At 41.9% G+C, this 25,651-nt stretch overlaps 1 protein-coding gene and 1 long non-coding RNA gene across 6 annotated transcripts in view; one reads left to right on the forward strand and one right to left on the reverse strand.

Annotated features, from left to right (window-relative positions):
• The window catches only part of LOC310753141, a 249,930-nt gene extending 227,135 nt beyond the window's left edge, over positions 1–22,795 (forward strand). The window contains exons 2-3 of the long non-coding RNA XR_014543224.1: positions 18,926–20,194; positions 20,553–22,795. This is a non-coding gene — a long non-coding RNA (uncharacterized lncRNA). The remainder of the gene's footprint in view (positions 1–18,925; positions 20,195–20,552) is intronic.
• Positions 1–24,175, reverse strand: part of PTBP3 (polypyrimidine tract binding protein 3) — a 46,817-nt gene extending 22,642 nt beyond the window's left edge. Inside the window, exons 1-2 of one of the 5 annotated variants that reach the window (XM_083593500.1) lie at positions 23,774–24,175; positions 13,378–13,411 (exon numbers count right to left, since the gene is read on the reverse strand). In XM_083593500.1, coding sequence (XP_083449626.1) covers positions 13,378–13,411; positions 23,774–23,781 — 42 coding nt within the window. In that variant the 5' untranslated portion in view covers positions 23,782–24,175. Of the gene's footprint in view, positions 1–13,377; positions 13,412–22,805; positions 22,893–23,116; positions 23,239–23,773 lie in introns of those variants that run through there. The other 4 variants (XM_083593502.1, XM_083593501.1, XM_083593504.1 and 1 more) reach the window with 4 other exon arrangements.
• Positions 24,176–25,651: the final 1,476 nt, after the last annotated feature.

Consider the following 25,651-nt stretch of genomic DNA (forward strand, 5'->3'; position numbering starts at 1 on the left):
CTTATCTAACTAGTCTGTTTTACACTCTCACTCAAGCTGGCATTCCCATATATACATCTTATATAAGGTTCCCTTTTTATTGCCAGTGTCAGATATGCAAGCCACTACATTTCTCACAAAACTATCATTGATATCTCTACACATTCTTGTTGAGGGCTCATATACTTGTTCAACAGAAAGGAAAAACCAGAAAGTCGCAGTTAACCACAGCTTCCCATTTTGGGAACCAGGAACTATGGTTTCTTTTAAAAAAGGCAGAATTTGGAACCAAACACATGGGAGGTTTTTCAAGCCCCAGAGGCTCTGCAGCATAAACAGCCCTATCCACTTGACATGCCAAAAATGAAATAATTATGAGGTATAATGAGATATTTCAATGCAAGAGTGGCTTGCTATGAACCACAGCTGCATTTTCACAACTAATGTATTTTTTCCTCTTCAACAATGGTTTCATAATGCTTAAATTTCTTTCTCTTGGCTCTAAAAAGCTGACAATGGTAGATAGCTTTAAAAAATAAAATAAACACCCAATAATAATAAAATATGAGAACCTTAAAATATGCCCCGCTGCCTGAAAATAAAACAACCCTCCAACTTGTGTTCTACACGAAACCTTGATTGACCTGGTTTGCTAGGCCAAACCATGGATTAGCACAAATGTGCAAGCATGTGGGCTCCCAGAAAGGACATTACAACTGTTTTGGGCCTCCCCAGTTTTGTTGCTGCCTTGTGCCACGCTAATCCATAGCAGGGGTTCTCCCCTCCCCCACCAGGGCCCACTTAAGAAGTATGAAAATTACTGAGGCCCACCAGCCACAAAAAGGCAATGCAGAGGTGGAAAATACTTTTTATTTTTGCATTTCCCAAACATATCACTTAAAATATTTTTACACATCTCCTGTCGTTTATTCTCCCCTTCCCCTTTCACACTTATCTTGTATTGTATTTTCCCATAAACTACTTCTTTCCTCCTTCCTCATTGCAGCTTTTACATTTTTTGTCTTCTCTTGGCTTGTTCCTTTCTATTCCCAATTATTATTAATAGACATTAACTTTTTATCTAATATCTTTGATACCTGCTCTGCCCCTTTCCCCTTAAGAGGAATACCTTGCTTTCCTCCCGCACTGAACCTCTGTTGTCTTCTAGTCACCAGTTTGTGGGGAGATGTTGAGGCTGGTATTGTTCCAACGAGAAGGCTATGGCACAGCAAAGGGGGTGGGGTGCTAGGCAAGTGAGGAAGCACTGGGCCGGCTGTGGCCCTGAGGCTCACCTGAAAGGAGGCAGGGACCCACCATTTGTGAAACACTGGCTTAGCGTGTCATCCACCTGAACTCATGGTTTAACTTTCTCCAGACTAACCATGAGCAGGAACCAAGGTTTGCCTGTTAATAGCTTATGGTTGGTCCTGGAGATCTACGCCAAGAGTTCAGAAGACACACCAACCAAAACTATGACTTAGTTCATTGCAGCACAACAACAAATGGTCAGGGAGAAGCCATACAGCTGTGGTAACTTCTCCCAGCTCATATGTTTGTACCAAGGGATCATGCGGCATAACGTAATGTGCAAATCAGGCCATTATGTGGAAGCAAAAATATGTTCTTTGCTGAAACACCATATATTGTTGCAAAACATTTAAACATGAAATTCTAAACACTTATGTGTGAAGATACTTCTGCTGATGAGGGCTCAATTTTTCTCCTTTCCTTGAAGGACGCTCCCCCACAAACATTCCAACGCTAGAAAATAAGGATTTTCCAGCTTTTAAGGGGCTGCAGACATGGGGGAAATCAGTGAACACTACTGCCATGTGCATGCAGAAATTCCTTCTATTCATGCAATGGGATCTTGCAATTACAGTCATGATCTTGCTTACCATTGGCCATAACAAACCCCATTTGTGACTAAACAAAAATGTGGATCGACTTGAAATACTAGTTGGGTAACAGTCAAGTAATTTTAGCTGTATTACACTTAGATCTACAGATCTTTTAACAATGGGGGGTTGCAGTTTAACTAACTAACAGAGCCTGAAAAGCATGCAAGTTAGCACGAAGCAGTTTCACTATAACCCTCACTATAATGCCTCTTCTCTTTGAAGAGAAAAAAGTATTGTTCAAGACTAGTGAAAACTTCATTGTGCATTGGTTATAGAGGTAATCAGAACTGTTACAACTGCATTCTCCAACCTAGTTCCTTCCACATATTGTTGGGAGTCAAAACTCCCATCATCCCTGACCACTGGCAACACTGGCTGAGGCTGAAGGACTTTAGCCCAAAACATCTGGAGGTTGGTTGTTCTGCAGTTATTTTAGTTCAACAGCAAGTGGGAAAGTCTTCTCTAAATCAAGTTCAGAAAAATGTGTAGGGAACAGAGGTAAACGTAAAGGTACCCCTGCCCGTACGGGCCAGTCTTGACAGACTCTAGGGTTGTGCGCTCATCTCACTCTAGAGGCCAGGAGCCAGCGCTGTCTGCAGACACTTCCGGGTCACATGGCCAGCGTGACAAAGCTGCTCCGGCGAACTGGCACCAGAGCAGCACACGGAACGCCGTTTACCTTCCCGCTATAAAGCGGTACCTATTTATCTACTTGCACTTAATTGTGCTTTTGAACTGCTAGGTGGGCAGGAGCTGGGACCGAAAGACGGGAGCTCACCCGGCCGCGGGGATTCGAACCGCCGACCATGCGATCGGCAAGCCCTAGGCGCTGAGGTTTTACCCACAGCGCCACCCGCATCCCTGTAGGGAACAGAAGCTCTGTTTAAACACTCTGCTACATTGCATTCACACACCTCTTCTTTATAAGAAGGACAGAAAAACGACACAGTGGAGTTTGACAGGTCTGGAAGCACATACTTAAGTTCACATGCCAGAAGGAATTAAAATCAGAAGGAATTCACTTTCTTGGGTCTAAAAATTCCTGGGCTGCAGCTGCTCATCACGGCGATACTTGCAGGTTCAATATCTGTGTTGCCGAGATCAGCAGCAGTTAGATGGAAAAGCAGAGAATTAAAAGGCAGGTGGTTCACACATTGCATGACACTCTCTGCTTCTCCTCTGTCATTTTTAAATTCACATACAGGCAGAGGTGCCAACTTGAATAAACTATTTGGTGGTGTCAGGTGTCTGGTAACCTCCGCCCCACAGAATCAATCATGATGAGGTGCACGCACACCATTTGAACGGCAATGCCCATTAACTTTGGTGGGGGCAACCTCCTTAAATATTTTATGGGGAGCGAAGGCCCCTTGGGCCCCAAGGAGTTGGCTCCTATGGATACACAAAGGTGGCATGTCTGAGAAAATTATACTTCCCTTACTCACAAAGTACCGCAACTCAAACAAATTAATTTGAAAACTTACCCGATACCCACATTTAACACCTCAGATTTAAAAAGTCAATGATTTGGGCAGAGTATGAGGTTACATTTGTGTTACATGGAAGGATTCTTGGTCCAGCGGGCCATACTACAAATAAGCAATAGTAAATGGATCACTATTTCAGAGAATAGTATAGTAAATCTAAGATCATATCAAGTTGTGCTCCTGGAGCAGAGGCTGGCAACCTAGTGCCCATAGGCACTGTGGAGCTTGCAAAAGCCTCCATTCGCTGCAATGCCACTTGGTTGAATTTTATAGAATGTGCATGCACACTTCCTCTTAATTGGGACCTCTCTAATCTGTCTCCAATCTAGCATGTTCTGATGTCCTAGCAAAGTAGTAGTTTCTGCCCATAGTAGTACCATGTTACTTGGGCAGACTGCTTAGGTCTTTCGCTAAAAATAAGAGCAGACTTTACACAATGTTTCCCTTTTAACTACCACTAAGACAGGAACCCTTTTCTTAACCTGCCTGGCACTTGCCAATTATAATACTTCAAAATGTTTGCACATTTCATATCATTTGCCTGGAAAACATCAAAGTTACAGGCAATAGAAGAGAGTGGGTTTTCCAACAGAAACTAAACTCATTGCAGACTACAAATATTTAATCAATCCTATTTATTTTTGCAGGCTATAAAATAAAGCCTCCTTGGAAGACCTGTTTGGGCTGGCCTTAAGGGCCCACGGGTTAAGTCAGCGAAGGCTGTCCTGACTGTAATAAAGCCTCATCCCATCTCCCAAAAAGAATACAATGAAATTATCAGTAAAAACAGTAAAACGTAAATTCAAAGAATAATTAAAATCAACAATAAATGTGTGGGGATTGTTTTCGAGTATGCGTCACGCAATTCATATAACTCTTAAAAATAAATGGATTGGGTTTCTCATATGCACACACTCTCGATTAATTGACTGCTGTCATAAAGCAAATCCCTCTAGTTTGAGGCACAGGAGTCGAATGATTTCCAATTTCACCATAATCTAGTAAAGTCTGTATTATGCCTTAATCACTCTCTAAAAAGCTATGCACCAGAGTTAGAAGTACTTTTTTACTTTAAATAATCTAAATCAAACATATTTCAAACCAGACAGCAGCACATCCTTAATAGATGTCTGTTTTACGTTTAGTTCAAAATGAGGCAAAATGTTTGTCAATTTTTATTTCTTAAAAGTGCCATAGATGTGTAGTTCACAGTTACGGCTCATCCCTCCTCCTCCATTCTCCGTTTCAGTCTCACATTAACTGCCACCTGGCAATATCACAAACAGTCATTGATGCTGCAATACATCTGGAATGATAAGAGTGGTAGCTTCAAATATCTCAGATGTTTCAACATTTAGATTTCACTATGTGATTCCAAAGAAGATCTTCGTATTGTTGGCATATTTTATGTGAATAGCTGACATTCAAGTTCAACCAGACTAGAATATCCTGGTTCATACAAGTATAGCTATTTAGACAAGAGTGAGCAAAAAATTAGTAACCTGAGCTTCTGCACTAACATGTTCTATTACAAAATGAGCACAAACCATTAAGACTCTTATACTCAGTGTATAGGAAATCAGAAACAAGGGTCTTGTACTACTATATTACAAACATCTATTTCAAAATTAATATTGATACACAAATCTCACATTGCTTTCAAACATTTATCTTGTCACCTATCTTGGGGGGGAAATAAAATTCTACAAACAAACTTATAGGTAAGCTACATATATAAAACTGTTTTAATCATGTTTAATGTTTAGGTCATATTGTAAATTGCTTTGAGGTGCCTCATGGGATGCAATTCATAAATGGAAAAGTAACAACAACAACAATAACAATAGGTGCTGAGAGAGAAGCACCCTTGGTAATCTTCCCCAGTCCTGCTGGAACGTGTTCCACTTGCCTGCTACTTTACAGAACTTCAATTTCAGCCTTTTGATATTAGTACAAGCTTGATGAAGATTTGTACAGAATGCCATTAGGCAACCCCCTTCCGAAAGTGCCAAATGATGGGTGGGCTTGCTTGGTAATCTTTCACCTCAAGTGAAAAGGACAAAAACAGCAGGAAACAATACTGAAATTTGGGATGAATTCAAAATAACTATCGTCACATTTTTTGGGTACTATTTTAGTTCCAGCTGGGAACTCTTTAGAATGAAGTAACCTAACACATGCAAAAGAGCTTCTGGTGTCACTTACATAGATCCCAAGATTTCCATTTTCCAGTATAAACAAAGTCCGTGTGGCGCAGTAGCCAGAGGGTTGGGTTTCAGTTCAAAAGTCCCGTTCAGCTATGAAGCCTTGAGCAAGTCAGCCTCAGCCTAAGCCACTCTCACAGGGTAGCTATGTGAAGCTACACTGCTGCTCTGAGCTCCTTGCAGGAATGCAGATGCGAATGTTGATTCGTGAAGAAGAGCCATTTAGGCTTTGACAGGGGAAAGCTGGCCTCAGATGGTAAAAAAATCTGACAGAGAAAATCTAGAAGCAAAATATCGTGGTTGTGTTGGCCCTACATACATACCATTTCATGATGCCAAATTACCTAAATGAGATAGCAACAAGCTTCACTGACAACAAAGACGTCCCATTCCAATACTAGTCCAACAAGTTGATCAGCAATCTCCCTAGAAACAGGGCTGTTAAATTAACAGAGGGAGCAGCTGTTTCAGCCTTGCCTTCTCACTGGCACAGTTAGTTAGCATGCAGCTAGTTCCATTGTCTCATGTATCAATTATTGAGGCTGCCTGCTAGATCAGTAACAAGATACTATGGGCCTAACAAAAGGCACACAAGACTGTAATTAAAGAGCCAGTGGAAAGGATGCCTATAATTGAAGGAATGGCTTCAGCAACTATGTAAGGACTACAAGGAATAATAAAATCAAGATACCTAAAGCTCAAGAGACTCTTCATTCACAAAGGCCTTAGAATATTTCTAGAATTCTCTTTTCACCAAGTAAAAGTATGAGACTATACTTTGAGAAATTGGTGGTAATTTTTGACTGAGAAAGGTTTCATGTTAAAAAAAAAAACCACTTTCAAGTACAGGTTCAAGTTCAGGGGGTGGCCTCAATGATCCTACAGCTTTTGGTTCCCCAACCAGGAAAATGTGAACAGTGTGCTAAGTCCAGCTCCTGCCCTGGACAAACTGTGCTCATGAATTGTACCCATGTGTTTGCCCCTTATCTATTCTGCAAAGACGTAAAATGCAGCAGAAATTTGCAAGGAACCGAGAAGTGGGCACCAGTAATGTTTGGGTCTGGAAATTTACCTCAATAGCAATACAGTCGCAAACAATGTTCGCAAACCAAAACACTTACTTCCGGGTTTGGGAGCCAAAACGTCTGAGTACCAAGGCATTTAGGATCCAAGCTATGGCCAACTGTACATACAGTATCTGATAGCAAGCTAAATTGGGGTGGGGGTGGGGCACATTTCTTTATATTTATGTATTTATAACCTGCACTTTCATTAACAATATATCGTGGTATACAACATGTAAGAATAAAATCAGTGAAAAATATCAAACAAAACATCAATAAATACTAATCGGTTAAAGGAGAAAGTTCATATTGCACAGGCCTCTGCTAAACCTCTGGTAGAGTAGAGTTTCAAAGCGCAGGGCATGCCATGCTAAAGGCTTGATCCCTAGTGAAGGCGAGCCAAACCTGAGGGTCGTGGGGAACCCGGATCTCAGTGATCAAGGAGGGATGTAACAATACTTAAGGTACTTTGAGCCAAAGTTGTTCAGAACATTGTGAATTAACACAAGTACCTTGAACCTGGCCTTTTAGTAAATCAGCAACAAGCGCAGCTCTAACAGCAGCAGGGTACCACATTGCCTGTTATCTGTTCCTGTGAACCACCTGGTTGCCGCATCTGTGCTAGATGAAGCTTCTGGACCAGATACAGGGCCAGCCCCATATAAAAGCGTATTACAATAATCAAGCCTTGAGGTTACCAATGCATAGATCACTGTGGTCAGGCTACTGTGTTGTCCAGGAATGGTTACAGCTGATGTAGGAGTCACAGAGCTTCAAGTGACAGAGATGGATCGAAGAGCATCCCCAGACTGTGTACCTGCTCCTTCAGGGGGAATGCAACAGATCTATCTCCCAGACACGGCAATCACCCACCCACATGGCCTGCATCTTTTCCAGATTCAACCCCACTTTATTGATAAACATCCAGTCCACCACTGCATCTATAATGTACAGTTGTGACCAATGTTTTTTCCTATCTTGTACCTAAATATTTCCATTAGAAATATGCGGTTTTTTGCCATCCCAGTTGAAGTCTCCTGGGCAACATATACAATGTGAAAGTCAGTCTCAAAGTGTTCAGCTAACACAGTGAAAAATAAGCAATTGAGAAACTGCAAATGCAGAAAATCTTGGACTTTTCACACATAGCTGTGGAGTTAGTGGCTACATAAAACCAGAATATGTATGAGTCACTTGTATTTTTTTCATAGTCAAATGATATTTAAAGAAAGCACCCTTAAACTACAATTCAACCAATTAAATAACTGGCTTCTGCATTACCAAAAATACAAGCAAGTTTGAGATGCTTAAGGAAATACCCAATTGTAGTTTTTGTTAGAAGCAAACAACATATTTAGGACAACCAAACATGAACAGTGCATTTAACCAACCGCTCCAACCATGAATATAGGCATTCTTGAAGTAGTTGACTAAAATTGTAATTTAATAACTCAATAATTAAATCAATACTTAGTTATTTAAAGCAATAAAGGTTATTAACCCTAAACTTAAATAAAGTTAATAAGTGCCAACCTAACCCAACAGTATTTAAACTCTAAATATCATGGAAACCAAATTGACGATATGGCCTATACTGAATAATAAGAAGTACTATGGGAGCAACTGCTTCTTTCCTATGTAAACTGCTTATTGCACACTGCTTATTATATACTACTTGGAACTGTTCATATATAACTATAAAAAGGATGAAGTTAAGAACATTCAGGACAATTATCTCCCAGGAAGTCTTATTAGCTAAGTCAGTCCTGTTAGAAAACTCGTGTGATCCCCCACAGACACCGAAATTACAACACTAATTTTAAATGACAAATGACTACTCAGTGTCACAAAGCAGAAAATGTATGGTAATTAAGGAAACAATGTTAAAATAAATGAGCAAAAAAGGAACTAGGAGGCACATTTCCTCCATCTTAAAGTGAATTCTGCAGGAGTAAGTTATCAGATCCTGCCAGAGCAGCAAGCATTATTACATTCAAGAAAGAAAAATCCTAGCTGACAATTGGCTGAAAGCGATATTGTGATATACAACTCTATTGTTTTTCTCTTAGCAACCTTAAGAAAACTTTCAGGGATGGAAGGGGGTATCATGGTTGTTTTGAAGAAATTTAGGTTGACATTGCATCTGGTTAATAACATACTTGTATGCCACTCATGAATACACAAGTCGAAACCTTGACTGTGCAAGTGAGGTAACTAGAAAACATATTGGTTGTATCCTGGAATGAAGATGTCCTACTAATTATGGATCTGACTTACCGGTACTTGAAATAACAGCAAGAAGTTCTTAAGGCAACGAAACAATTGCTCTGGATTCTATGGTTAGAAATGAATTGCTCTGGATAAGAACTTTTCAAACCATATTAGAATGTCTTAGGGCTCCTTGGAAGCATATTACAGATTCCTCAGAAATCCAACAATAAAACTGTTAGACTAGATTTATGAAAAAAATAAGTTGTATTCCATATACCCTGTCAATGTGCATCCACAAGACTGTTTTTGCACTGTTGAGTGTTTGCATTCCAATGCTGCAATCATAACACCATTTACCAGGGGTGGGGGAGACCCACTGGTTTCAATAGGACTTACTTTTGAGTAGACATGGTCCAGAATGCACTATTATTTCTTGACCGCATGCACAAAGGATCATCTACAATATGCAGGGATCCCTTCTCAGAAAAGTATAGAAATTATTCCAAAAAGATGGCAAGTTTGAAATAACACTGATCTAGCTAAATAGTCTGTCTGGTATGAAAATGAACTCTGCCTGGGAGGTGACCACAATAAATTTGAGCAAAAGATTGGTATTAGGCCTCTATAACTGGTTAGTAAACTGTTAGCAACTGAAAAGAGGCAGCTGTTAGAAGGCTCAGCTGTCAATCTTACCTCTTTTCTCAATCAACCTCTTTTCTACAAGCAACCTCAAAAAATTAAATTGACCACAAACGGTCTGAACAGAGAAAGTAAAATCCAGAATTAAAATGTGCAATTCATCTGTAAGAAACCCAACAATTTCAAATGCTGTCGGACTTCAACAGGTGAGTGCTACTTCTTAACTTTCAAACTAATGAAAAATGTCTTTATTATGCTTCTGGTGCTGAACCTAAAACTGTATAGATTCGGATTAGTAAGGAGTCCTAAAAGATAACTTTTCCAAAAGATAACATATATGCAATCTGTGTAACACTTTCTTTCTTATCACTGTACAATTCTATTCAGGTGTTCTACTATGTTTAATCAACATACAAGGGGGAAGCAAAGACAAGCACGCTACTATTGCCTGTCAGTTGTCCTTCACAAGCTGAAGTAATAACTTCTGCCATGGGGAGCCTTCACAACATGTGTAGGCTTCCCATTTGATTTAGGACTCTGAAAAACTGGGATGTAATCATGGGGAGTCTACGCAAGCGGAGGGTGACATGGACAGCAAGAAGGGGCAGTGCTAGAGGGCTTCCCCTTCCCTTTCACCCCCACGGCGCTGTGGTCTAAACCACAGAGCCTAGGACTTGCCAATCAGAAGGTCGGCGGTTCGAATCCCCGCAATGGAGTGAGCTCCCGTTGTTCGGTCCCAGCTCCTGCCAACCTAGCAGTTGGAAAGCATGTCGAAGTGCAAGTAGACAAATAGGCACCACTGCAGCGGGAAGGTAAACAGCATTTCCGTGCGCTGCTCTGGTTGGCCAGAAGCGGCTTAGTCATGCTGGCCACATGACCCAGAAGCTGTCTGCAGACAAACGCCGGCTCCCTCAACCTACAGAGCAAGATGAGCGCCGCAACCGCAGAGTAGTACCTTTACCGTTAAGCTGCAAAATGGACTTACAAAATTACAAGGTGGGGGGGGGTCAAGTTGGAGCCAGATAACATGCTTTATCTGAAGCAATTCTTTGCTCTCTCTTAATTCATGAGACGTTTAGACTCCAACAGCTTTGTTAATTATTGAATTAAACAGGCTTGCCTCCCAATCTCAAAAGGCTACAACAACACTAGATTGTATTAACCAACCTCCTGCAGTTACTAGATACCTATATTATAATAAAGTATGCAATTTGGTGGTGCTGATTAAGTAGAGTCTATGAAACTTACTGGCTAAGCTGCTCTGGAGTCATGGAATTTTCACACATTCAAACTGCTCGAGGAGAGTGTCAGCAAAACAAAAAGTCATCATTTCCTCCCTTCCCCTTCCACAGACTTTACAAAATCCTACATATGCATTGTACCCAAATCATAACACACCATACAGTATAGTAGGAAGAAAAGACCAAATACATTTCTTGAAACACTGATATGTTAAGAATTACTCTCGAGAACAAACTAGAGAGCAAGGCCCCTTAACCAAAAAAATCACAATATTACACCTGGCAAATCTAGTTCTCTCTTGAGGTACCATTTGAAGAGGACTAAAATGCACTACTTCTTATTGTACTCTTAGAAGCTGACACAGGACTGCTCCTGACATTCTAGTGATATGCTGCTATCAAGCCTCGTAGATATCTGGCTACATGGAGAGTTGTGTGACTGAAATACTTCCAACAGTGTTCGAAATTAGCCAGGTGCCAGGCACATTTTGCACCTGGCTACTGGCCACTTGCAACCGAGTAAAGAAAATGTAGAGATAGCCAGTAGCAGTACAACAGCTAGAAAACAACAAACAGACAAAAAAGCAATGGAGAGATTCTGGAAATGCCACTATAGTATCTATGAACTGTACACAGAACAAGCAGGGAGAATAAGAATTATTACAAAGGGCTCAATATAACATAAAGCTGGGTATTTTCTTGCCTCATCAGATGGACAATTCAGACTAATGGGGGAGGGGTACTTCAAAGCACTTACTGACAGTGTGCACTCAGATGCTAGAATTTGGGTACCTTGGCACAAAATTTAATTTGTACTTTAGCATATACAGCCCTAATGATACCATCATGCACTAAACTTATTTGAAACTGAAGTATCCTTAAGACTGGTTATGTTTTCCAGTTATGTGTACCTGCATCCCATTTTGCTGTAAAAATGGGTTACTATGCAGATAATTGAAAATATATTGTACAAATATTCAAGATATTTATCAGAAGTCCTATTACAGAATTGGTTCTGCCTAACCCTGAGTCCAATAATCTCTTATAAATATTTCATAACATGCAGCGTAGCTTCCTTTTGAACTCAAACTATAATATTTTGCCAGGTTCACTTCCATTTTGTCTTTAAACCTTCTGGTATGTTAAGTAAAAGCAATGACTCAACAGATAACGAAATTTGATCCAAATCTAGTCTTTTAAACCCCGAAGTCTAAAACCAGTCTTTTATTCCTAAAGACTGATCTCCATGTCCTAATAAAGTTTACCTCTTCAGAAAACTGTATACAATTTATTTCAATGTATAAAATATTGCATAATGTTATTCCCCCCCCCAAAATATTAGCCATGACTTCTTTATTCTTTTGTTAGCTTGTCTATTTTCAGAGGCTTGCATAAAAAGTTTTCATATTTTGTCTGCTTGTTTATCTGAACAAAGCATATACGTTTTCTATGGCTCGAGTCCTGTATTCTCACTTGGGAGCAAGTCCCTTTTAGGTAAAGGGACTGACACAGTGGTACCTCTGGATACACACCTCTCTGGTTGCGTATCTTTCGGGTTACGCACGCGGCAAACCCGGAAGTATTTTCCCAGGTTTCGCCGCGCACGCATGCACAGAAACACTCTACCGTGCCGTGCACATGCGCAGAACAGGTTCCTCCAGTTGTGAATTCCTTGGGATCCTATCGGAGCTCTGGAATGGATCCCATGAGCAACCGGAGGTACACATTGAGCTGTAAGGAACATAATATTAGGGCACTATATTTTACTAGCATACATGGACTACAATTTTCTTTTGAAGCTGCAGCATTCAACAGCTTTGTGATGGTACAATAAAAGTATGTCTCAGTATTGATCGTGAACACAAGCCATTTTCAATGCAGCAGCTACAATGGCACAATGGAGCAGTTTCCTGTGAACCCTCAAAATCAACTGGGGGGGCGGGTTGGGGTTAGGAAATCCTCCAGAGCAGATTTTGAGGGCGTGTAGGGGCATGAGAGGAGGCAGAAGTTCCTTTCCAACAGTGGAACTATGCAAGTGGAGCACTGGAAATAACCCAATATATTCCAAGTCTACAAATTACACAGTAGCCTTCATTTTATGAGACAAAGAAATAAAAATGCTGTTGTTACAAACATCTAAAGAGCACAGAGCAGCTAGGGGATTAGCTAGAAGTCTTTAGCAGAACTGAAGTTCAGAGACTGCTATAACGTATTAGTCACTTGACCTTTAAAATTCAGTTTATGATTATCTGATTTTATTAATACGGCCTGCACAGGTCTAGAGTACAATGCTTTAGATAGTTATTATTAAGAACTAATTCTTAAACCCAGCATTTTGGTCATTAGGATCTGAAAACAACCAAAGTATGGAGACTCAAAACCATCGCTATTAAGTATCTGCTTTTCTCATTTGACAACTTGCAAGCAAACAAAAACACTTTAATCTCTGGGCTACAAATGACAGCAAGCTGAACTGGAAGAAACATAATTGTAAAGGTGTAAAAAAAAACCTGTAGAGACTTCTTTGGGAGGGGAGGGAATCAGACTGAAACAGAACAATGCCACAAAAGCAAAAGATGTGTATGAATACCAAATCTGAAAATAAAAATGGAGTAACAAGTGCATATGAAAGGACAGAAAAAGATGCCTACCTTTAAACCGACTGCTATAAGATCTGTAACAACACTGTGTGAAAAAAAATGGGAGAAAATGGAAAAGTTAGAAAAATAGTTATTGCACAGGCAGTGGTAAATAAAGCTTAAGGAAGAAAAAATATCAGAAGAATGAAATGAGTTGTGGAGCATTTTGCAAAAGAAATGGGACAGTTTAGTAACACACAGTGTGAGAAAAGGAAAGTTTAGTTAGAACATGTAGTAAAAACAAAAAACAAAACCCCTTTACACAACTCATTAAAGGAGTTTTTAGACACATCTATTACACAGGAAGTAGTGGAGACGTTTCCTTTACAAGCCAGACACATTTGGATTAAATTTCTACTGCTTTTTAGGGTGGGAAACTGTATGAAACCAGGAAAAGTGAAATACTCCTATAGCAAAGTCATTACTTCTGTACTGTACAATAAAATGCAAGAACAAGACCACACATCCTACATTGTCTCCTTAAGGATAATGAAGTCTAGTAAAGTTATGAAAAGTAGTTCCACTTCTCTCATATTCCTTTCCATGCCCAGTCCGTTTGTGGGATGCCATTGTCATTCCATCCTAAAGATGATACAGCAGACAGAAGCCACTGAGAAACAGATGGATAGGATCTTTCAAGGAGATTGTTCTGCAGTAGGGCCATAGCTTCTCCAAACAACAAAATATAACCCTGGGCATCCAAGCCCAAGCCCCGAAACATATTTCAACAAGAACCAAATGAAGGCAAAATTTAAGTGAAATTTAAGCTACCTTGAGATTAATCTAACAACTAATCGTTTACTTCTGTTCTTCCTACACTCTACTGTATCAAACAATTTATGTGTAGAGATATGCTCATTAAAGAAGAAAATGATTTTCCCCATCAGTATGCCTCAGTACAAAAAAACCAAGAGATCAAGCCATGTATCATGTACCTAATATGTTCTATCAAACCCAGCTAAGAAATTTGCTCACCATTAACAACAACAACAACAATAATAATAAATTTATTATTTATACCCCGCCCATCTGGCTGAGCTTCCCCAGCCACTCTGGGCAGCTCCCAATCGAGTGTTAAAAACAATACTGCATTAAATATTAAAAACCTCCCTAAATATTATCATATTTAAGCTCAATATATTCTAAAGAATACAATCCCACCATGTCACTTCCTAACCAACACTGAGTAGAAGTTAAAGCCACAGCATCTGGCCAGTAATTCACCGCAGCAATCAGACCTGCTCCCCTAAAAGTAAGAATTTGGGAAATGGAAACCTGGATGTGTATCTCCTCTTCATCTCATCTATGTCTCAACTTCACATTCATTAATACTGCTGCTTGTGAGCAACTACTTGTTATTTTCTCATCTTCTCCAAACTGCAGCCCAAATAAGAGCTCTAGAAAGAGATGTGTGCTACTGGGCACTCTGGCAAGCAGACTTATTATTGTTTTCTATAAGCAACAGCCAACCCCTTTCTTCTAAAGATCCTGCCAAATATCAAGAAAGAGGAGCAAAATGTAGGCTGTTCCTATATGTAGATGAGATCCTCTGTGACCCTATGTATGCAGCCCACGGTTGTGAGCGCTAGAGGGATAACACATTCTAGGCAGAATGTGTGCTCTTGCTTGGATGATAGAAAATACTTTTGTTCTTGCTGAAAGATGCAAGATAATCTGTGGTGCGCGGAACTGTAACTGCTAGCTAAAACTGAGCAAGACTGTTATTTGATTTGCGAAAATGTGATGCAACATTAATCAAATAACTGCTTCCTTAAGTTTATTAAATTCATAGATGCATGGTAGATAGTGAAATGATACAATGAATAGAGATCTTCACCTTTGCCAAACACACCCACACCCAAATCTCTAAGGTTACAAACCACATCTGATAGAACTTGCTTCATCTATCAGTATCACACGTAGCATTAACTGCTTATGCTAGCCATGTGTAAATAAAACAAAAGTAAAGGAAAAAACACAAAACCAGAATACAAATATTTATGTGTAACACACAACCCATTATGAAGATTATTAAACTACACAGAACAGTTGGGTAAGTATGGATACAGAATTAGTGTCATATGTGATAGTTTCAAGTATGCTCACTGTACAGAAATGAATGTCCCTAGTAAAAATACTAAAACTCAATACAGATAAAATGATTGATGAATTTTGGGATTTTCCTTTAATTTTGAAATTGATTTTAAAAGAAAGAAATCAATTCGTTCCGTGAATTTTTTCGTCTAGCGAATTTTTCGTCTTGCGAAGCACGAAATCCCATAGGAATGCATTGAAAATCAATTAATGTGTTCCTATGGTCAAAAAAAGTCCAAACAAAGCCAAATTTGGTACAACAAGAGTTTATTAAGTGCTCTTTAAAGTCACACATACTGTAAAGAGCATTTCAAAATTCAAACCCAGAAATTTTTTTAAAAAACAGCAGAGTAGCCCAATGGTCACAAAAAATCATAAAAATGCAGGGAAAAAAACACACAAGCTTCCAGATTCTTGCAAACCCCTCCCCAACACCAAATCCTTGAATTCCAAACATCCCAACCCAAAATCCAAACCCCCCAAAAAAAGTTTTAAAAGCTTAACTTACCAAACGGCTGCAAAAGAAGTTTTGGAAAAGCTTCAAAAATCACCAAAGTCTTTAAAAACCTCAAAAAAGGCTACTATGTACACTGCGTTCTATGAGTTGCTCCTCGAAGTCAAGTCGCAACTGTATTAACAGTGTTAAGAAAAAGGAAACAAACTTGCAAGACGTTTTCGTCTTGCGAAGCAAGCCCATAGGGAAATTCGTCTTGCGAAGCAGCTCAAAAAACGGAAAACCCTTTCGTCTAGCGAGTTTTCCGTTTTGCGAGGCATTCGTCTTGCAGGGCACCGCTGTAGTTCTTTTACTTGAACAACAAGTAGGAGAATATGGGAAGAAGAACGGTCAAATCAGGTCACAATAATATTTAATTTTTTTGTTCAATGACTAGACTATGACTGGGTGATGCATTGACACACCGTCCAAAATAAATTTGAAGTCTACATTGTGGTAACAGTTTCATAATATTCAACATGGTGATATATTGTGAATCACAATGTGTGTGCGCGCACTATGTAAAAAATCGTGATGTGGTAACAACTGTGAAGCCAGTCATCGTTTCTTTTGTGATTCCTGCCACAGTGTCTCTCTGTACCAGGGGTCAGCGACCTTTTCCAGCCATGGGCTGGTCCACCGTCGCTCAGACCATGTGGTGGGCCGGACTATATGGGGGGGGGGAATGAACGAATTCCTATGCCCCACAAATAACCCAGAGATGCATTTTAAATAAAAGGGCACATACTACCCATGTAAAAACACGCTGATTCCAGGGCGGTCAGCAGGCCAGATTGAGAACGCGATTGGGCCAAATCCAGCCCACAGGCCTTAGGTTTCCTACCGCTGCTCTGTACTATAAAATAACAATTGTAACAATACATTAAAGGTAAGTAATGGTGTATCAGTTTTAGGCCCCTAAAATAGTAGCAGTTGCCAGGACTTCACCTTATTTGCCTCTACATACAGTGGTACCTCGGGTTACATATGCTTCAGGTTACAGACTCTGCTAACCCAGAAATAGTACGTCAGGTTAATAACTTTGCTTCAGGATGAGAACAGAAATCGTGCTCTGGCAGCAGGAGGCCCCATTGCTTCAGGTTAAGAACAGTTTCAGGTTAAGAACAGACCTCCAGAACGAATTAAGTACTTAACCCGAGGTACCACTGTACTTACATCAGACATTGTGATATATAGGCAGCTCTCCGTTTATGCGCATTCAATGTGTGAAACCGTATATATGTGCATTGCACTGAATTCGGAAGAGACCCGGAAACGTCATAAAGACGTTACTGAAACGTCACTAAAAGGGTGGGTTGGGGGCGGAATGGGAGGTTTCTGGGCTTTTTCAATGGGTTTCGATTATACGCAATTTTACTGATGTGTGTGATGCATCAGAACGTATTCCACACATAAATGGAGGGCTGCCTGTACTGGTATATTGCAATCTTTACCTGGTGATATATCATGATGTTGAAAACCAGCCACTGCTCAGCCCTAGACTAGATTGAGCTCAAATTAGGAAGTTTTTGCAAACTCTTTGTCATCCAGTGTACAATCCCTCTGTAGGTTTGTTTACTATTTTACGTAGTAAAGTGGTTCACACGAGAATGCCCCCTCCCCCCCAAAAAAGGTCATGAAATGCCCCACAAGAACAACATCAATGTCACCTCAATACATACACACTGTACCTGATATTCAGCTAACAGCACTGCTCTCCCCAGCAGCTTCATTGACAATAAAAATACTCAACCTATTCCTAATAATGCTGCCACACAAAGCCACACCGTGGCTCTCCAGACTATGTGTCCATATCCCAATAAAATGTACTATCATGGATTCTCCATATCCACATAGCCAAGTAGTCATTCCCCTAATTCAAATATTGCAATGATCACGGATGAAAACCCACTTGTTTCTTCCCCAAAAGAGGTTTGATTTGGGGGGGAGGTGTTAAACACAAATATCCTATGCAGAAGCATCTTAATCTGAAGTCATTTTACTTACAAATCTAATTGGTTTTGTGAGAAATACAACAAATTCATAAATAAACATATTGACATTTGTTGCTATCCAATTATTTTATTATAGACATGAACATCAAATCAATATGGTGTATGGTGCCCGACGCATATTTGCAAGCATTTAAAAGAATGCTGTTAGTATGGCTGTAAATATTAATTAGCCGATTAATCAACTAAAGCATTAATCAATCAATAGTGTGGGCAATCTTAAACTTTAAGGCTGTAAGTTACTTTTGAAGTCATTTTATTTCCAGCATATTAGCACCACTGGGAATGAACAAAACACATTCAAGTCCACCTTTCTTCTAAAAATGAATGATAGCTTTTAGTAAATGTTTTGCTAAGTATCTGTGTTGATGTTTTGGTGATACGTAGATATATCAGTTGCCTGAAAGGCAGAACAAAAAACCATTCAGCTCTATTATTTAGGTATCAAAGTAAATTATTTACATCCCTTTAAAAATATAGATTTGTTTGTTCTATATCACAAAATACTTAACATTCATTTTTTTTACAATTAAAGGGTTATTTATTTGCCTCTTAGCAATTGTTCGCCCTATCCATCAATATGAAAGATACCGTATATAATTTTCATTAACTTTAATTGGGGAATACTTCCTTCAGCCATTCAACAAACTAAAACTAAGCAGAAATGTTACACAACACCCCAGTACCTAAAACTCACCAAATAAGGTTCCTAAGCACCATGTATTAATGCATTCTAGATACAGTGGTACCTCGGGTTACATACGCTTCGGGTTACATATGCTTCAGGTTACAGACTCCACTAACCCAGAAATATTACCTCGGGCTAAGAACTTTGCTTCAGCATGAGAACAGAAATCGTGCTTCGGCGGCGCGGCGGCCCCATTAGCTAAACTGGTGCTTCAGGTTAAGAAGTTTCACGTTAAGAACAGACCTCCAGAACGAATTAAGTACTTAACCCGAGGTACCACTGTACTTTCGTTACACAACCCACACCTCACCCACATTGCAGCTTTAGTATAAGTAAAGCCACATACCAACAGACATCTTGCCTCAATGTAATTAGCTGAATTAAGCACACAGACACCCATTTACAGCATGACTTGAGCATCATTTCTGTGTTAAAAACTTGCACCTTTGAACCAATTTCCTATACTCTTAGGACACCACTATTGCACAGACAGACTTCCCCTTCCCCCCTTCACATCTGCTCTGCTGAGCCTCCCAGACCTCCAGAGCAGATTTTGGGTCAGTGTCGGGGACTGGATGGGAAATCCATTGTATCAATGAAGCCTGTTCCACAGGCAGAGGAGACACATTAGATTTCATTCTTAATACTTACTTTGCCTCCAGGACAAACTGCAAGCCCACTATAAGTGAAGTGATTGTGGTGGGGAGTGAGATCACAAGATAGTTGTAATGACTGGCATGTAATACTTTTATGTATGTCTACTTAGAAGCAAGCTCCTGTGAACTCAGCGGAATCAACATATATCGAGTTAAACTGCCAGCCTGCTAAGAGTGTTGCAATATGACCATAGCTCCAATTTGTTTCTAAGAAGCTGCCCTGTCACCAAGTTGCTTCCGATTCTTTTCCTGGTGACTGTGTCTGAGGAGGCAGCAAAACTGACTCCATCAGGTTAGCTGGCTCCAACTGCCATTTTGCTTCCTTGTTTCTCAGAACTGCCTCCTCAGCAGCCATTTCAACTGGTCACTACAAGTTGAACTACACTAACTTTAAGAATTGATGCGTTGAATGTGCTTTATTGCTTTCATTCCTCTTTCCTTTAATATGATACGTCTAATAAACATTATGCCTGTGGGCATAGCCTGCCTCGTTTCTTTAATCAAAGTACAGAGCTTAGAACAGTCTAAGCACTGCAGAAATTATGGTGGATGGTTTTTGAACTTGATTGGGAACTTGGCACAAGATGGGTGGTTTGTTTTTGTTAAAGGAAAATTATTCTCCTTAGTCTACCTATAAAAATCTTGTGTCCAAGCCAGAAGTATGCTTTAAGGGTTTAAATATGGTGTGGGTGAGGTTGCAGTGACAACTTCTGAGAAGTATTGTGGACCTTCTGCATTACAGCCTTTGTATTAAGTACACATCAGGCTGATAATCGTTAGCTTAAAACTGCCTAAAAAATCATGGCTAAGTACGAATTTAAACCCAAATTCAATGCTGGTATTCTAGCGAACAGACCAAAATTTCAAAGCTTTGTTTTACACTTAGGTAAAGGGACCCCTGACCATTAGGTCCAGTCGTGGCTGACTCTGGGTTGCGGCACTCATCTCACTCTATCAGCCGAGGGAGCCGGCGTTTGTCCGTGGTCATGTGGCCAGCATGACTAAGCTGCTTCTGGCGAACCAGAGCAGCACACAGAAACGCTGTTTACCTTCCCGCTGGAGTGGTACCTATTTATTTACTTGCACTTTGATGTGCTTTTGAACTGCTAGGTGGGCAGGAGCTGGGACCGAGCAACAGGAGCTCACCCCGTCGCAGGGATTCGAACCGCCGACCTTCTGATCAGCAAGTCCTAGGCTCTGTGGTTTAACCCACAGTGCCACCCGCGTCCCTGCTTTACACTTAGGAAGTGGTTAAACCTATACCTGCTTTATATAGTGAAGTAAATATAAAGTACTTTGCACATTTCGTGTAATCTTCTAAAGCAAACTCAGAAACCATAGTTTAGTCATTTCAATTTTATAGGTGGGCACCTAAGCAAAGCTGGTAGAACCAAATTCACACCTAAAAGGGGATTTGAAGTTTGTCTTCTGGCCAACCTCTTCATACAGCGTAGAACTATAAACTATGGTGTATAATTTATATCAAGTAGGAAATACATCTTTTAACAAATAGGACACATGCAACTAAGAGACCACCAGACACTTATTGAAATCCTGAGAATATCGGTTTCCTTTGTTTGAAATGTGCTACAACCCATGTATTTGCAAAAGAGTACCTGAAAGGGTTAAAAATGTAGGCTAATTATATTTGTTTTTTCATTTCACAGTTTTGAAGATGGAAAAACACATTTGGAACACTTGTGCTTAGCAGTATCAATTATTCAGCTTACAAGGAGAGGTGCTGCTTTTATTCAAGATACTGGGGTTTTTATTGAAAACGATACGCAAATGTGTACTCTAAACATGGTATAAATCGCGCATCTACACTGCACGCTACTGATTCACTTTAAATTTCTGAGAAGGCTTGCGCTCAACTACCTATGGTATATCAGTATGAAAGTCAGCTTTCCACAATATGACTTATTAGTGGGGATAAATCATGTGGTATAAAGGTTAGATTAACCCCAATGATGTCATGTCTAGATGAAATCTACTAAAGTATATTTTTAAGAGTTATTAAGTAACAGAATCCTGAAATGTGTTCGCCATAGAGAAACATTGATATTCAAGTTAGAGGTGAAGATTGCAATCCTGTACCTAAATTCCTGGAAATAAACCACACTGACCTCAATGGGAATTACTTCTCAGTAGATATGCTTCACTCAGTAGTGAATCAGATTGCACACTCAATTGTACTATTCATAATCCCGTATCATTTATTACCTATTTATTTATTTATTAAACTGCACACCGCTTGATTGCTGAAAGCCCTCAAAGAGGTTTACAAGAAGATAAAACAAAAGTATACTTCCAAAAAAAGTAATTGAAATCTGGGCTTAGCAACTAATTTTATGAAGCAACCCACTCATAGTTATGCATAAGAGCACTGAGCCTTCTCAAAGTACATATGCTTAACTTAAATGCCAGTCTGAGTCTTGTTTACAGTAACAGAAAGCAGAAACTTTCAGTGCAGGAAAACATATTGCAAAATATGAACCGTTTTATCTGATCTTCATCACTAAATACCACCCAACTTTTCATGCATGCTCCACCAGGCAGATACTCTTGATCTGCACACAATGGTCCAAAGAATGAGCACCCACACTGATAGCCAACAATCAAATGATCAATGTGCACAGACACAGTACCAACCAATATATTCTCCATAATATAGTATGCACATGTGTGTGTAAATATTCTCCACAATAAGAGTCTCCATAATATTCACATGTCCTGTATTTGAGGATAAAATAGCATGTGGTGGGATGGGGGTGTTAATCAGAACCTGAAATGCACCAAGCTATCAAAACCCATGGAACTTAAAACACACATTTGAATTTTGCATTACAGTCGGGACAGAAAAAGCTGCAATTAAGAAAACCACCATCGCAAGGCAACATCCAGAGAGAGAAGGTACAGGTATGACTTTTCCAGAGGCTGATTTAAACACCTGAAGAGCAAACACGACGGGGTCTGTTTTCATTACTGCGTGAGACTAGAGTTCCAATTAATTAGTTAATGGCCTTCACCAGTCCCAAGTAGAGATTAAAGCGATAAGCTTCTCCAGTTGTTGCTGATGACTGCGCTTTACAAGGAGGCGGGCTACTACAGTATCTGCTTAAGAAGAGGGGGAAAGAAATCTGAAGGGAGGGGGGGGCAGAAACACCGCGAGTCACGATGCAATGTTAGAAGCGGGCGTCTGCAACCTTTAACTTAAGGCGGCGCTCTCTATTTCCTGGTTCTGCTCTTGCGCAGCGGCGGAAAAGCCACGATGCGCTCCGGCAACCACCCCCTCTGGTGGGAGTCTCCCCGGGCTCAACGAGGAAGCGCTCCTCCCGCGGCCTGCTCTCGCTCACCCCCCTTTCCCCACGACCAGCAAGCTCCGTCTCCCCCGCGCAAGATGCGCCTTCCTCCCTCCCCAAGAACATCGCCACGCTTTCCTTCCTCCGCGCGAGCGACTCGTCGCGCAAAGGGAAAACTCCTGTTGCCCACCACACCTGACACGCAGCAGCAGCAGCTGCAAAAGGAGAGAAACAAGCAAAACAAAACGCCGTCCTCGCAAGCCTTGCAACTTAGGCTCGTCTCCTTTACTGCTGTCGCAACGCGAAAGAGGAAGAGAGAGCGGGGTGGGGACGGAGAGAAATCTGTTGCTCTTGTGGGAGGCTTCCTTTTTGGAAGGAGGAGGGAAGAAAAGGAAAGATCCAACAATGGCCAGCGGGGAAGGGACGGAGAGAGACTTAAAAAGTCGCCCCAGCCAGCTGCACGGCTCCCGAGCGCAACAAGACGTAAGAAGTTTTCGAGGCCGTACCTGGGGGAAAAGTTGCGCGCTCGCTCTTTCTCCTCCTTCTCCCCCACCCCGGCAGGTTCGGGGGAAGGGAGAGGAAGAGGAGGCCGGGCCAGCTTGTTTTTCCTTCGCCTTCACATGCCCGAGAAGCAGCTCCCGCTGCAAACTCCCCATGACCCCTCTTCTCCTCCCCCCCCCCGAAAGACACGAGGAGAAGGAATGCGAAGAGCCGGATTTTGGAGGGGCGGGCGCGCAGATCCGAAAGGAGGCGGCTCGAAGCAACATCCCCCAACACATGCGCCAGATGCCGCCCTTGCCTCCTGTCCCACCTACGTATTCTGCGCCCCACCCCACCTACCTACTTACCTGCCCGGGTGACCGCACCTTTTATCGCCGCCGCCGATCCCCACCCCCCACCCCGCGCTTCCTCTTTCGCTTCCACCAGCCCCGCCGCTGCCCTCGGCGCCCCTCCACCAACCCGGGATATTGGGCAAAAAAACCACAGAGGTAGAGAGATAACAGTGTGCACAAAGCGAAGCAGCCACTGGCCCCGGTGAGGTGGGGACGGGGGAGGGATGGGGAGGGGGGTTTGGAAAGGGAAAGACCCCCCCCCCGCTTTTCGCCTCCACAGGCGGGTGCAATCCGCCCGTCCGCGACCGCCGGGGCGAGGCAGGTACTTACCCATCCATGGCACAGACAGGAGGAAGGAAGCGGCGAGGGACGGGACAGGGCGAGGGGGAGGGAAGGGAAAGGGAGCGGAGCGGCCGCCTCACAGAAGGAAAAACGAGAAAGGATGGGCGAAGCGGGGGGGGCGGGGCTGCCGGCGGCGCGCAGGCGCGACAGCTGGGCCCGGCCCGGCCCCGCCCGCCCCCTCCTCCTCCTGTTGCCGCCGCCCAGCTCGTCGAGGCTCCGGGACACACCCAAGCGTCAGCTGGAGAGGGGCGGGGGAGGCGCGCACGCGGGGGAGGCAAGGTGCGCGTGCGTCCCCCCCCCGCCCTCCGGCTTCGAAGGCTTCTTGCCTTGCCTGGGAGAGGCGAGCGAGAGCGCGCGCCCGCATGCAAATGAACACGCGCGGCCCCCCGGGAGATCTCGGGGCGCGAGCCTTCGGCGGCAATAACAACAGGCAGCAGCTGTTGCTGCTGCTGTTGCCGCGGGCGGGGTGCGCGCGCGCTGCCCTTCCCCTCAGACTCGGCAAGTCCATTTCTCGAGGAATGTTTTTCGGGGGGGGGGGGAGAGACGTGGGAAAGAGTCGGCACGCGGGATGGATGGCACAGTAATACGAGAGAAAATAATCTGCTGTATTCGCAACGGTTCCGGACCTGTTCTCAAAGTTTTCCGGTTCTCCTTGCCTCGTTTAGCCAGACTTAAAATGGACGCATATATAATAATGAGGGGGGGGGGGAGAGAGAGAGAAAGAAAAAGCTTTCTCCGATTGAACACTATGAGAAGCGCCTTTCTGCCCTCCTAATGGCAGACGTAGAAGACAGAAAGCAGGGTGGGTTGTAGTTGGTGGATTGTTTGCTACCAAAGCCATTTTGGGAACGTCCAGCAGCTCCCGGAGTGCAAGGGTTATTTTCCATTGAACATGTAGCAGTAGGAATATCTATGTGTGGGCTACAAACCAGCCGAGTTAGGCAGTGTGTTTAACAACACCATCCTAAGCTTACAGGCTCTGAAGTAAATTCCATGTTGAGTTCAGTAGACTGCACTCCTATAACTTGGAACAAAGCCTCATTGGAGGCAATGAAACTTCTGGGCATGTATAGGATTGCATTGTAAAATGTTCCTAACTCTGTATTGGACAGTGGCCAAAAAGCTTTCCAAAAAGCCCATATTACAGGGGCAGGGTGACCTGGCTTTCACACCCTAGGACTGGAGACACTGATAACTTGAAGTTCCCCAAATTGCTACAGGTACAGGTAAAATGTTAAATCTTCTCAATCCATGGGAAAGCTCTTCTTGCATGCAATGAGAGATATTAGCGAACAACCATCTGTGGGCAGGGCCATACCAGTCTGAAGAAATAAATGCTTCTGTGCTGCTAGGAATAAACATGATTAAAGGCTCTTGGGAGTATCTGCCTCTTCTAAGGACAGGTAATTCTGCAGTTGTCTCTGCATCCAGGAGAAAGACTGAATTATCCATTCACACCCAATTCAAAGCTGTGTCAGAATTACCTGGCGTGCCATGTGAATATTCTGAGCCAGTGTGCTAGTCATTCATACAAAGACATAGCAGGTAAACTCCTAGTCTTTGCCAGGCTAAATGAGAACAGATTTCATTAAAATACTGCACACTGTATGTCGATTTTATATTTCAGCTTCAGCAAACCATATTTGGGTGTGGCTCCTATTTAGATTTTTTTCTTGGTTGGAAGTGAGGCAGTTGTTGCTAGTCCTCAAGTTACTGACATGAAAGGAAACTGAAAATTCATCTTCCATTATTTTACCTTGCACTTTCAGTTGCCTTTCCATTCTGTAACCTGAGAACCAAGGTAATCCACTCTACAGATGACTATGAGGGAATCTAATTGGCAGCCATACCAGGCTTTCATTTGTC

This window comes from Podarcis filfolensis, assembly GCF_964270895.1.
Source record: "Podarcis filfolensis genome assembly, chromosome: 17".
Lineage (NCBI taxonomy): Eukaryota > Metazoa > Chordata > Lepidosauria > Squamata > Lacertidae > Podarcis > Podarcis filfolensis.